General features: G+C 44.1%; 1 protein-coding gene across 2 annotated transcripts in view; it reads left to right on the top strand.

Moving 5' to 3' along the window:
- Positions 1–12,369, top strand: part of MPPED2 (metallophosphoesterase domain containing 2) — a 170,410-nt gene that overhangs the window by 156,362 nt on the left and 1,679 nt on the right. For both annotated transcript variants that reach the window (XM_040638909.1, XM_040638910.1), the window contains exons 5-6: positions 6,143–6,258; positions 9,758–9,871. In XM_040638909.1, coding sequence (XP_040494843.1) covers positions 6,143–6,258; positions 9,758–9,871 — 230 coding nt within the window. The remainder of the gene's footprint in view (positions 1–6,142; positions 6,259–9,757; positions 9,872–12,369) is intronic.

Below are 12,369 nucleotides of genomic sequence, written 5' to 3'. Positions count from 1 at the left end.
GGAGGCCTCCTGCCTCCAAAATGAGCATGGGGAACTTCAACCGAACCCCCAAGTCCTCGCAGCTCTAAGTGGCACGGCCAACACTCCAGCTGTGAGCCCTTGCACTTCCCCCTTCACACCTTCCACGCACAATCCCAGCATCCCAGAGGAGCCCACCGGGCTCCCAAGCCTTAATCTTTGCAGAGGCCCCTAGGAGGCTGTTAATAACAATCTCGGGTCTTTGTGATGCAGCCTGCCCAGGACCTGTCTGAACACGGGGGAATTTGTAGACATTGACCAGCAAGTAGGGGGCTGTGAACCTCAGTAGCCCATCTGAGCAGAACAAGTCGGACCTTCTCTTTTCCAAACCCTGCTTTCCCTGGGGCGTGCCCAGCCCCCTGATGTGGGCAGGGGAGTGTAAACAGCCATTCACCTGTCCCAACCACAGATTTACGGTCCAGCAGCTCCCTCCTGCCCGCACCACAGCGCTGTGTACTGCAAACACAGATGACCTTTGCAGCGATTTCATCGCAATCTACTTCCATATAGAAAGCCTGTTTTGTGTTGACATTGTTTGGAACAAGATCTGCCTACATTAACTCCCTTAGCACCTGCCCCTGGACTCAGCCCCAGGAAGCCAAGGGCCCCTAATTGCAAGAGCAACGGGGAGGGAGCCCTGAAAGCACCCGCAGCTTCCATCCATCTAAGTCTTTGGTCCAGTGGCTTCAGGCAGCTGTAGTGCTCCCCTTCCTTCCAGAGTTTTCTAATCCTTCTCTATAAGGGGATGGATGACGGGTTCTGATTGGCCCACGGGCAATAAGGCGCTTTGTGGGACATTTTCTTACAAGTTGGTTCCCATGTGGTATTTGTTAGTCACAGCTAATTATTAAGTCCTTGGCTGAGGCAATAGACATTGTTCCCCTGGATGCATCCCCCCACCTTTCCCCCCTCACCCCCCATTGCTACAGAACAAAACCCATTGTGGGGCTCTGGAGGTCGACTGTGCACATATTTTCCAGTGAACCCCTAATGGGCTCACTGCTGGGGTTTCATGTTTCAGGTTGAAACTCAACTGGATAAAGCATTATTCATTGACGCTGACACATTTGGTCTCTGCTCTGTGCAGCTATTTCTTCCACACTGGACTCAGTCCCTTATAGGCAATTTAGGCAATTCATTGAGAGTGATTCAGCAGTATTTATTTAGAACACTGATCGTCTGCACAGACTTGTAGAACGTTAGGATTTCTTGATCATAGAAGGACCCTCAAGTGCGGGGCTTTGCTGGCTTTGCTCAGAAGCAGAGATCAGAAAGGAGGAGGGAGCCAAGTGAGTGAGCAGGTTTAGAGCCCCTTCTTCCCAGCCCTCCAGCAAGAGCACCCCTGCATGTACCTGCTTTGGGTGTGGGGCTTCCGCATGAGATTTCTGCAACCCACAAGCAGTCCTGAAATCCTGTAATCAAATCCATGCACTCATGCATTTTTCAGATGAGGAAAGTGACCCACTGACTGTCCCTCTCTTTTCAAAGGTTCACGTGAGTTAGTCAATGGATGCCAGAATGGGAATTAGCGCACAGGTCTCTTCTGTGTGCCCCTATTTATTACCGCCATGCTGGGATAATTCTGGAACCCATCACTGGGCTGCTTTTCCCATTGCCTGGCCACTGTCTTGTGGAAAAGGGTTTATCTGGAGGACCTAAAGCAACAGAGAATATCCCGTGAAAGCCATAATAACATCGTCGAAGTCACACTCCATTTTTACTAAGAGCCACTTCCATCACACAATGCCATGGCACCCCCTGAGGTTGCACAGTGCCCAGCCTAAGAGACTGTATGGAGCAGCCCTGTTTTTACTTTACAAGCATGGTAGCCAAAACCACAATTGGGCTAGAAGGTTTTAGTTCAGCCTTGTGCAAGGGAAAAACAGGCTTTGGAACCAGCAGATCTGTGTTTGAATGTGAGCTCCCCAACTTACCAATCCTGGGAATATTGACAAGTTACTTGATATCATTGATCTTCAGCCTTTTTATCTAAAAATAAGCTGGCTGTACTCAAGGATTGTTAATAATTCAAGGATTGTTATGAGTAATTAAGTTTAATAGTCTATGTAAAACCTCTGTGTAAAGCATATCAGGGACTTGATAAATGTTCCTTTTCTTATAACTTAAATTCTGTTTCACTTCATACACGTACAGACAGGTTTGAGTCACAATGAAAGCCAGATATTTTTAAAGTTTACCCTTAACTTGGAAACTTCTGGATTTTGTCACAAGCTTAACATTAACCAAATGAAATTTGGGGTATCCAAAGACAATGGGCTTGTCTTACTCTTGCAAAGCACTTATAAAACTGAGCACTTCCTGGGGGAATAGGGGTGTAGGTTTCCTGAGAAGACTCTGAGAGAGAAAATTAGAGAGACTGAAAATTGAAGTCTTGTTTCTTTGACTCTGGAATCTCCTGGGATGACCTGGGGGTCCAGAGGCTGACTGCCCTCAGACAGACTCTGGCCGCGAAATCAGAGCTCCTCATTATATTAACCACTTGGGTGTGCTTGGGACTCTTTCAAGCCTTCTTTATTTGCCATTCAGACGGGAGCCATATGCCCAGAAGCTTGTTTTCAAAATCTAGGAAAACAGATGTTTTTGCTTATTTTTCTCTCTCTCATGCCAAAATACTGAGTTTTCACTGGGTTTTGAACTTGCCTTTTTTTTTTTCTTTTTACTTTTAAGACAAATCGTGGATAGGGGTCACTGTAAAATGAACGGAAAGGATGGGCATCCCAGACTGGGAAAGGTCTATTTCAGACTCTAATGAAAATGGTTGAGAACCTGAAGATAGGAAGTCCTAGAAGATAAATGCAAGCGAGATTGACTCATTGAGCTCTAGAAGGGTCTACCTGGCATTACCCCCAGGCCTGTGATGTCTGTGCCTCCCTAGCAGCCTGGGATGGGAAAGCGAGTGCTGCCTTTTCCTCCGAGGAAACCAAAAGCATAGCGTCTAGCTGAGCAAGGCAGGGTGGCTGCGAAGAGCTGTGTGATTGATCGCACGTGCGCTAGGTGAGACCCAGGGCCGTGTAGAGCTCCTGGGGGGTAGAGCCAGCTCCGACATTGGAGGTACCGTATTAGCGTCCTGCCGGCTGCTGTAACAAACCACCACAGGTTGAGTGACTTATAACGACACCTGTAGATGATCTTCCAATCTGCTGGGCTGAAGTCTGACCTGGATGTCAGCAGGGCTGGGGGTTTTTTTGTTTTTGTTTTTTTCCAGGGGCTCTGTGGGAGAATTCCTTCTCTTTCCTTAGCTTTTCCAGATTCTGGAGGCTGCCCACATCCCGTGGCTGGTGTTCTTCCTCCTTCACGTGCAAAGCCAGCAACAGTTGGTTGAGTCCTTCTTACATTACATCACTCCATTCTCTTCTTCTGCCTCCCTCTTCCGCTTTTGGTGACCCACGTGATTACCCCCTAGATAACCCGGGATGCTCGCCCCTATTTTAAGGTCAGCATGATGAGCTCCTGAACTCCGTCATCGGCATCCTTAATTCCCCTTTGCCATATAAGGTAATATATTCACAGGTTTTAGGGATCAGAACATGGACATCTTTGGGGTGAGAGTGGGGGTGGACATTGTTGCCTGCCATAAGTACAGAGGTCATTTTTACACTAAATACAACAGTTTTATGTATTAGGACTCTTTCACTTGCAGAAGCAGAACCTAACTCAAGTTAATAAAAAGAAAAATATTTTATTAGCTTATATACTTGGAAGGAAATGTGTGATTGGCTTTAGGCACAGCTGGATCCCTATGTCCAACAACATCATCCTGGTACGCTTGTTTCTTTGCTTGGCATTTTTCTTTCTTTCTTTTTTTTCTCTTCCTTTTCTTCTTTCTTTCTTTCTTTCTTTCTTTCTTTCCTCTTTTCTTTTTTCTTCTTTCTTTCTTTCTTTCTTTCTTTCTTTCTTTCCTCTTTTCTTTTTTCTTCTTTCTTTCTTTCTTTCTTTCTTTCTTTCTTTCTTTCTCTTTTTCTTTTTTTTTTTTGTAATGGTTTGATTGTCAAGCATGGGCCATCTGCATGGTGGCTAAGACAAAGCTACCAGGCAGTTCCAAGCCTACACAGTTCTCAAGACCCAGGATCCCAGAGAGGAACCCATGACCTCTTTTTCGGTAGCTAGCACCAGCAAAAGCCTGAGGATGACTCCGAGCTCGGTCATCTGTATGTCCCTAGGCCAGTCACTGTTCAAGGAGATCCTAGAGCAGCGATGAGTCAGCCATGTACTGAGAGGGGGAGGGAAAGGTTCTCCAAAGAAAATTCAGACGCTGTTACAAAAAAAACGGTGAAAGAGCTGGGCAGGCAGAAACCACGGGTGTCCACTCCACCATCTCATTGCTGGATTTCAGAACCACGCACCTGATCCCATTTCAGAGCTCATTTGGCTTCAAGCAACAAGACACTTAAAAGAGTACAGAAGCAGCTCACCCAGGGCAGGTAGGAAGTTATTTCAAGTACTAGGTAAAAAGAGGAGTTGTGCGATGGCTAAGTGTATGGGTTTTGGAACCAGAATGTTTGGGTTCATATCCGGTTTATTGGTTGTGTTTACTTGAGCTCTCTGTGCCTCAGCTTCCCCATCTGTAATATGGAGTTAGTACTAGTATCTACCTTATGAGCTCATTGTGAAGTTTACATGTGTTAAACCAAATAAAGTGTTTAGACTAGTTCCTTGACACAGAGTAAGCCCTCGACAATTAATAGCTTTAAAAATTATTATTGTTATTATAAGTAAGCCCCTGAGGATGGCTTAGAACTTGGAAAATAATTATAGGAAACAGGTCGGATACTTTCTTGGTTTCACTTTTTCTAGCTGGGGCCACACAGTCTGTTATCTCTGGAACTTTCTTTCAAGCACCTCAGTGGGAGCTGAGGTTCTCATTTGTAAGATGGATCTTCACATGGTTTTCAGTTGCCCTTCTTTCACTCTGTCCTTGCCGATACGTGCCCACCAAATGAATGCTGGGTTAATATTTCTGAGTTCCGAGACTTGAGAGAGTCTGATAGTCTGGCCCATGATTGGCTTTAAATAAGAGTGCACCTCATTTGGTTAGCTGTGACTGACCAGGTTGCCTTGGTCACCTCTCCAGCATGGAAGCGCCGGCTTAAGTCGAAGAGGAAAGTTCAGCTTAGCCAGAAAATTGACCAGCTTGTCTTCTGCACATATGCGCTAGCAAATTGGAGTTTTCCTGCAGAAGGGGAAAGAGTCATTTTCAAAAAAATAAAGGTTATAGCTAGATGTTCGGGAGTAGGACAGCACTGGGAATGGCTTTGTTCTGATGTGATTTAACCAGTAGTATTTGTAGAGAAAAATCGGTCATTGTCTTGCTGTTATAAATGGTGCAGGCATGTTCAGCCCCAAATAGGGATGCTCACAGGATGGACCAAAACCCCATTCACTTCTGCATGAAGCAGTCAGGCTCAGAAACTCACTCCTGAAGCAGGAGTTTCCGAGAGCGTGGACTGCTTACCTTCCTGGTCAGGAGAGCTGATTCCAGAATGACCCCCAAATCTTCCTTTTGATGACCCAGGAGGAAAAGCCCACATTTGCTCTTTATTCCCTGTACCCCCTCTCACCTGTCAGAGCCCCTGTATTTTTTCAGCGTTCTCCATCCAGGCTATTCAGCACATCTCGCTGTACAGGGGTTCATGCTCTGCTTTCAGAGCACTTGCCTTTTCTCCAGGGACGTTAGTAAGAATCCTTCCGGTGAAGCAGTGTCACAGTGATGGGAAGGAAGGAGTCCTGATGGAATTTCTGAGCTCTGAGATACAGCAGGAAGGGTGGAAATGCTTTGGATTGGGACTAGGCATCTTAAGAAGCACGGAGATTCGGGAGAGAAGACAAAGCATTGTTAAAATTTTGATAGAGGTCTGCTGGGAAACTCTCCACTGTAAAGGCTCTTGTGCCCCTTTCTGGTTGAACAATTCGCCAGCTCTACACTTGCTTTCAAATGCCTTGGTTTTGAAGCAGTCAACAAAAAAGCATCCTGCTGCCAGGGCCAACCATCAAAAAGAGAAAAGAGAGCAATGCAAACCATGGGGGGAATGTGCGAGAGAGAAATATTGTAGAGTGGAAACGTGGCTCTGCTGGCCTGATACCATGTGCATTATCTCCCCCAAAGGACCCCGTGGTTTAATGGATGGGGCTTTAACCTGCCCAGAGGTCAGTCTCTGCTGGACAAGTGGAACCTCATCCCTGAGGGCATCGACATACTCATGACACACGGACCTCCTCTAGGTAAGTGAAGCAAAGGTTGTCCTTTTGTTATAAGAGATGCCTTTTTTCATAATAATAAAGCATAATAAATAATGCTTTAGGGATATAATCATTTTCCTTCAAAAAATAAAAAGTGAACACAAAAAGAAAAGCCAATGTCTTTAAAAGAAAACAGTATGATAATTAAACTCAGCAGTTCTGCTGGGCTTACAGGTGTTCTTGAAATTAAATTTTTTTTATTTAGTTGAGTCAGGGAAAATCAAAGAGTATGGAGCACCGCAGTCTTTCCAGCTTGATCAATTTATTTTACGAACTGTACTCACTTAGGAGTGAGGGAGGTGGAGTGGGGAATGGAAGGAAGACACAGACCTCCCAATCACAGGGCTTTTGAAGGAATGAAATGATGGAAACTTTTGTTTAAAGTAGCTCATTTGGGGTGCCTGGGTGACGCAGCTGATTAAGCATTTGGCTCTTGGTTTTGGCTCAGGTGGTGGGATCGAGCCCCCCCATTGGGCTCCGTGCTCAGCACGGAGTCTGCTTGAGATTCTCTCTCTGGCCCCCTTTTCTCTCTCCCTATCTTTCTCTCTCTCTGTGTCTCTGTCTCTCTCCAAAAGATAAGATAAAGTAGCTCATTTTCCTTTTCCATATAATAGTAGGACCTGGGAAATCTTTAAAAGTTTAACACTTGAGCTGATTATATGAGCAAAGAATCCTTTTTCTTTTTTTAAAGCTAGGTGTTAAGTAAGGACTTACGTTGAAAGTTACTTAAAGATACTCATGCTACAGAATCCTTGAACCTACATCCAGTTTAGATCACCAGTGTGCTTCAAAGCTACCTTTAGTTACCCAGATTATGGTCCAGAAGATGATTCTTTGACTTATATAATTATCTTTTAATTATTCAAGAACTTGTTATCTCAGGGGCGCCTGGGTAGCGCAGTCGTTAAGCGTCTGCCTTCGGCTCAGGGCGTGATCCCAGCGTTCTGGGATCGAGTCCCACATCGGGTTCCTCCGCTGGGAGCCTGCTTCTTCCTCTCCCATTTCTCTGCTGTGTTCCCTCTCTCTCTGGCTGTCTGTCACATAAATAAATAAAATCTTAAAAAAAAAAAAAAAAAGAACTTGTTATCTCTTTGGCTTAGCCACAGAACATTTTTCAAATGGGACTATCACCTTGATCCCCATCTGTCTGGTATCTATTACGCCAGGACCCTTCCTGTCCAACAAAGGTGTACTCAGGACATTCAGATACTTTACTTTCAGAAGGAGAGTTTTCTTTTTCTTCGATTGTGGTAAAAAACACAATGTGAAATCTGCACTCTTAATAAATGTCCAAATGTACAGTACTAGCAAAGTTCGGTTTGGAAAAAGGAAGAAAACACTTAATACAAAATAAATTCTTTTCACAACTTTTCCCCTGTGGTTTGGGTTGTTGCCCGTATCACTCCCCTCCTCTGTCAACCTGAAATATAAAAAAAAATCTAACACACGTGCCCTACTGTGAATTTAATCTTTGTAAATATTGTTTCCTCCAACCCACTTAGGGCTGCTTTCCTTCCCTTACCAGGGAAGTGCTCTGTGTTTCACATAGAAATCGCAGAAGGGAGGACCGAGACGTGAGTTATGGTGGCACATTTTAATGATAGGGAGAAGCAAGAGAAGAGGAGCCAGTTCTGTTGCAGATAGGGAGATTGTCCGGTCTGCACAAGCTCTAGCAGTTCCCGACTTTTTCGCTATTTCAGAATCACCATCCCCGTGCTTTTTTCCCTATTACATCCTGTCCCATCCCATCCCATGTTTTAAAAGATTATACTTACCAACAAGATGTATCATCATAATTAATTAATTTCCCTATTTTGCAGTCATTAGAGACTCACTCCTGAATTGCTAACTAAATATTCTCATCAGCATGAGTTACCCAGTGAGACCTACAGAGAGAGCATCCCAGCCAACTTGATCCTTCCCTGAGCAGCCTCCTTGGGTGTCGACATTATTCCCCTTAAGCTGTTTATTGTAAATAAGACTCGGATATTCTCAGCACAGAAACATCTACATGACTCAAGTGTTATTTGGAACACAACTTTGAACAGAACAATTGATTCACAGATTCAACAAGTCATTAATTTTGGTACAGAAGCCAGTGGCAGTAGCAATAAGTCTGAACTCTAGCCTCCAAAGAATTCCCACATCCCAGGAACTTTTAATAGGGAGGCTACCATCCCTCTCTCTGTAGCAAATACAGAGTAATCCAGAGAGTGGCTGTGCGTATAGCAAAGCAAGTTCTACATCAAGGGGCTCCAAAATAAAAGGCCAGCCAAAGTTTTCATAAGGTGAAGTTGAACCTTAATCAGTACATTATTGGGGTTCTTGTGAAAATGCTGGATTGGTGTGGGGGATGGAGATTGGCCTTGAATTCTGTCCTGCTGAGAAGGAAAGCCATCTCTCTACGAGAATTTACTATTATGGTAGAAGCAGGATGCCTTCTCAGGTTGATTGTATATGAGCGAGATATTTTCCCCCTTCAAGAAAAACGTATGCATGAGGGAATATGCCAATCCCTGTGGATTAAGGATTTTTTTCCTCTGATTAACAGAGTTTTGAAATCTCTGGTTGAATTTTTATAGGGACCCCATTTTCATCTGATGTTCTTTCCAGCCTATCCAGCCACTCCCCACACCCCAGGTAACATATTTTTACAGAGATGCTATATTTTCATTTCTAAATAGCGGAAATCGCCTAACAGAGCTATGGTATGGATTCCCACAGATTACGATTTAGCTGTTAGTCCCGCCTGCCTTCTTAACACCCATCCTGCTGAGGCATATGGGTTCCATTTCTGACCATAATCGTTCAGATACCTGACTGGTGCTATAATTGATGTCGGTTTTTATGGATTTTCTGCATTAAGCGTAGAAGTAAGTGGCTTTTACTTTAAAGGTAGTCAATTAGCCCCAGTTTACGGGATCCTGTCTGTAGGTCACGTTGTTGCCTATCGCCGGAGAAGAGACTGGAGGGGGAGCTTGCTTTGGTCAGCAGGAACCACCAAGGGTTAAGAGTTGATGTACCTAAGGAGAGCCCAGGTATCTTGCGGCCAGTTTACGGACAGTGTGTCTTCTTTGAGCCATCTTAGAAGTAAACCGCTATAAGAAAGACGTAATAAAAAAAAGAGAAAGTAACTGAATTGTGAAAGAAAGAGATATTGCGGGACTGCCGGGAATAAATGTCATTAGGCCCATGAAGATTTGAAACCGGGGCTGCGTAAATCAAATCTCTTACAGAAAAAAAAAAAAATGTTAATTAACAGGAGGGAAAAAAATGGAAACCAAAAAAAAAAATTTCAAGAACCTAAAGAAGACAAAGTGCCAAGTGAAAAGTTCCTTAAAAGCCATTGTGAGCTTTAATGGAGAGTCTAGGATTACAGATAATGTAATAAACCTTCTGTGAGTTATGGCTTCCTGAAAGTCTAAATGAAACCTTACCTGAAGAAGGAAAATTGAGAGTATTGATTGCATTTTGCCCGTAGGTTTTCGAGACTGGGTTCCAAAGGAGCTTCAAAGAGTGGGCTGTGTGGAGCTTTTAAACACAGTCCAGAGGCGAGTCCGGCCCAAGCTCCATGTATTTGGTGGAATTCATGAAGGTAAGACCAGAAGAAAGGAGTTCACAAGGTGTTGGGCTATTATCCATGATCTCATTCCAGAATGGGGACCTTGGCTAACCTGGGAATGACCGGAGCAGTGGTTGTCAAACTTTTTACCAGTGGTAGAACCCTTTCTGGAGATGAAGTATTAGGAGAAACACCTGCCTGTAGAGCTGATGCGTATTTTACACGGAGCTGCTCTCTTTTAAGCGGAGTGGAGAGAAAGAACCAGGTCTGGTTCACCTTACAGAAAACCCAGCACTCCCCCAGGCAACTTCTGGAATCTCAGGGCTCTGACGAAGAGTGTTTGCTAACCACCACTGTAGCGCAGCCCTGAGGTCAAAATGGACAATTTTTTTCTTTAAGATAGTTAGAAGAAATGGCCTAGATATTAGAGTGAATAACTTCCATGGCCTCTTTGTACCCGTAAATATTGCATATGGAACGCAGGAGAAGACCCAGGAAGACAAGGCATTCCCTGAAGCAAGTAACTTGGGACACGCAGTGAAAGTCATTTAACAGAAGTGGCAGGAACCCGCACATTTGCAGGTAGTTGTTTTCTTACTAACCTCAGAAAACCATTTCGGACTTCTCAGAAGTCATCGGCACTCACTCATAGGTCAGGCTGCGGCTGAACGGAATAATTAAATCTCCCCTTAATGGGGGGGCTGCTTCAGTTGCCTCTAGTTCTGCCTTTCAAGGTAAGCTGGGGGTCAAGTTCACAGAACCTGAAAGCCTCCCAGGAAACTTCACGGTTCTAGGTTTTGTCTTTCCTTCCTTTTTTTAAGCTAGGGTTTTTAGACAGATGCAAAGCTGTCTTTCATCAGGCTGTCTTTCGGTTTTCTGGCCCTGCTGGTCTCTCCGGGTTCCGTGGGTTTCTGCTCCGTGGGTGCGTTTACATAGGCAGCTGCCGTATTTTCTCCAGCGCCTGCTTACGGCTTGTCCTCTGGAGTCGTGGGTGCATCTGCAGGCGAGATGTTTAGGCCTATGTGTCTGATAAAGCAAAAAAACAAAGTGTGCTTTTCAAAGCCCACAAATCCATTGGCTTCCCGGTTAGGCATGGATTTAAAAGCGTATGTATTGAAAATCATCCTTCTGATGCCGAGAAAATTCATCGTGCCCCAAGTGCAGGCACCAGCCAAGTGCATGGAATGCAGGGGTGCAGCTTCCCAGGAGTGTGGGCATCATCCTGCCCTGACTTTGAGCTGTAGTCCCAGAAAAGGGGGGCACTTCTCTAAAGCATGATACAGGGGAGGGGGGACGGGGTATGGGAACTCACCTCTAACCGGCATTTCTGGGGGATAGTTATCAGGCTTGAATTCCTGCAGCCTGTGAGTTTGTATTTCATCCATTTTTTTAAAAATCATTAATTAGCTTTAAACTAGCCAGACAATTGGGGAATTCCACTGAAGTCCCCAAATAATAAACTTGCTTAAAAGGGAGGAGATCATATTCAAATAAACTTGTCTCACTTTTATTCACTTAAGACAGCTGAAGAGGGCAGAGAGAGGGCAAATACCAACCTCTTGATGGAGAGAGATAACAAGACTTTATGACCCCAGAACTAAACAGTGCACATTTTAAATGCCTCTCTTCTTTTCTTAAGAGATTTTTCCATTGACCCTCATTAAGCTCTCCACAGGCTTACTTGGAGAAATTTTAGCAAATGGAAAGAAAGAAAGAAAGAAAGAAAAGAAAGAAAGAAAGAAAGAAAGAAAGAAAGAAAGAAAGAAAGAAAGAAAAAGAAATCTCAGTTATTTCTGTAAGTCCTGGTAATTTAATTTTTCACGCACGTATTTTTCTATCCGTGAGAGCCGGATACCGACACAGAATTACAAACTCAATTGCAGAGGCTCCAGGGTAGACATAAGGTATCCAGGGAAACGTGCAAACTTGCAAACATGCTAAAAATTTCAACAAATTAAAAATTATAAAAGGGACATACATACCAAGACCCAGAAAAACTTTGTTCGCTTCCTTCCAATAGGTCCCAAGAGATTGATACACTGCCTGTGGGAAGTGGTTTTGCTTGATCCTGTGGTGCTGTCTCTGCAAATCACTCGGATATTCGATTACTTCAACTTATTTGAATGAAACACCAAAGGCACACAATTCGAGGGAGATAGGATCACCTATTGTTAACTTTCATTGAGGCAGTTTAGAGATTATCTCATAGATAAGGAAGTTGAGCACCTTCCCCTCCTGGATCCTGACAAGTGCTCTTTTCCCTCCTCACCTGCCCCAGAGCCCATCTGGGGTGTGGATGTGGGTACCCTCAGGAGTCTCTTAGGTTACTCTTTCTGTTCCTAGAACTCAATAATTAATGCAGGGCTTTGAAATGAAAATCGTGTTTTGAAAAGAGGGAAGAAATGGTTTTTCTTTATTCTCACTAGTAAAGAAATCACAGTCTTTCCCTGGCAAATCTAATGCTTAAATAAGGAAAAAAAGAATCACTTTTCTTTGAAGTGGAGGATTCTCCCTTTAAAGAAAACAGAATG

The sequence above is a fragment of the Ursus maritimus genome, unplaced genomic scaffold, assembly GCF_017311325.1.
Source record: "Ursus maritimus isolate PB19 unplaced genomic scaffold, ASM1731132v1 scaffold_23, whole genome shotgun sequence".
NCBI classification, from domain to species: domain Eukaryota; kingdom Metazoa; phylum Chordata; class Mammalia; order Carnivora; family Ursidae; genus Ursus; species Ursus maritimus.
The sequence above is the reverse complement of the archived record's forward strand: the minus strand, read 5'-3'. Positions and strand labels throughout refer to the sequence as shown.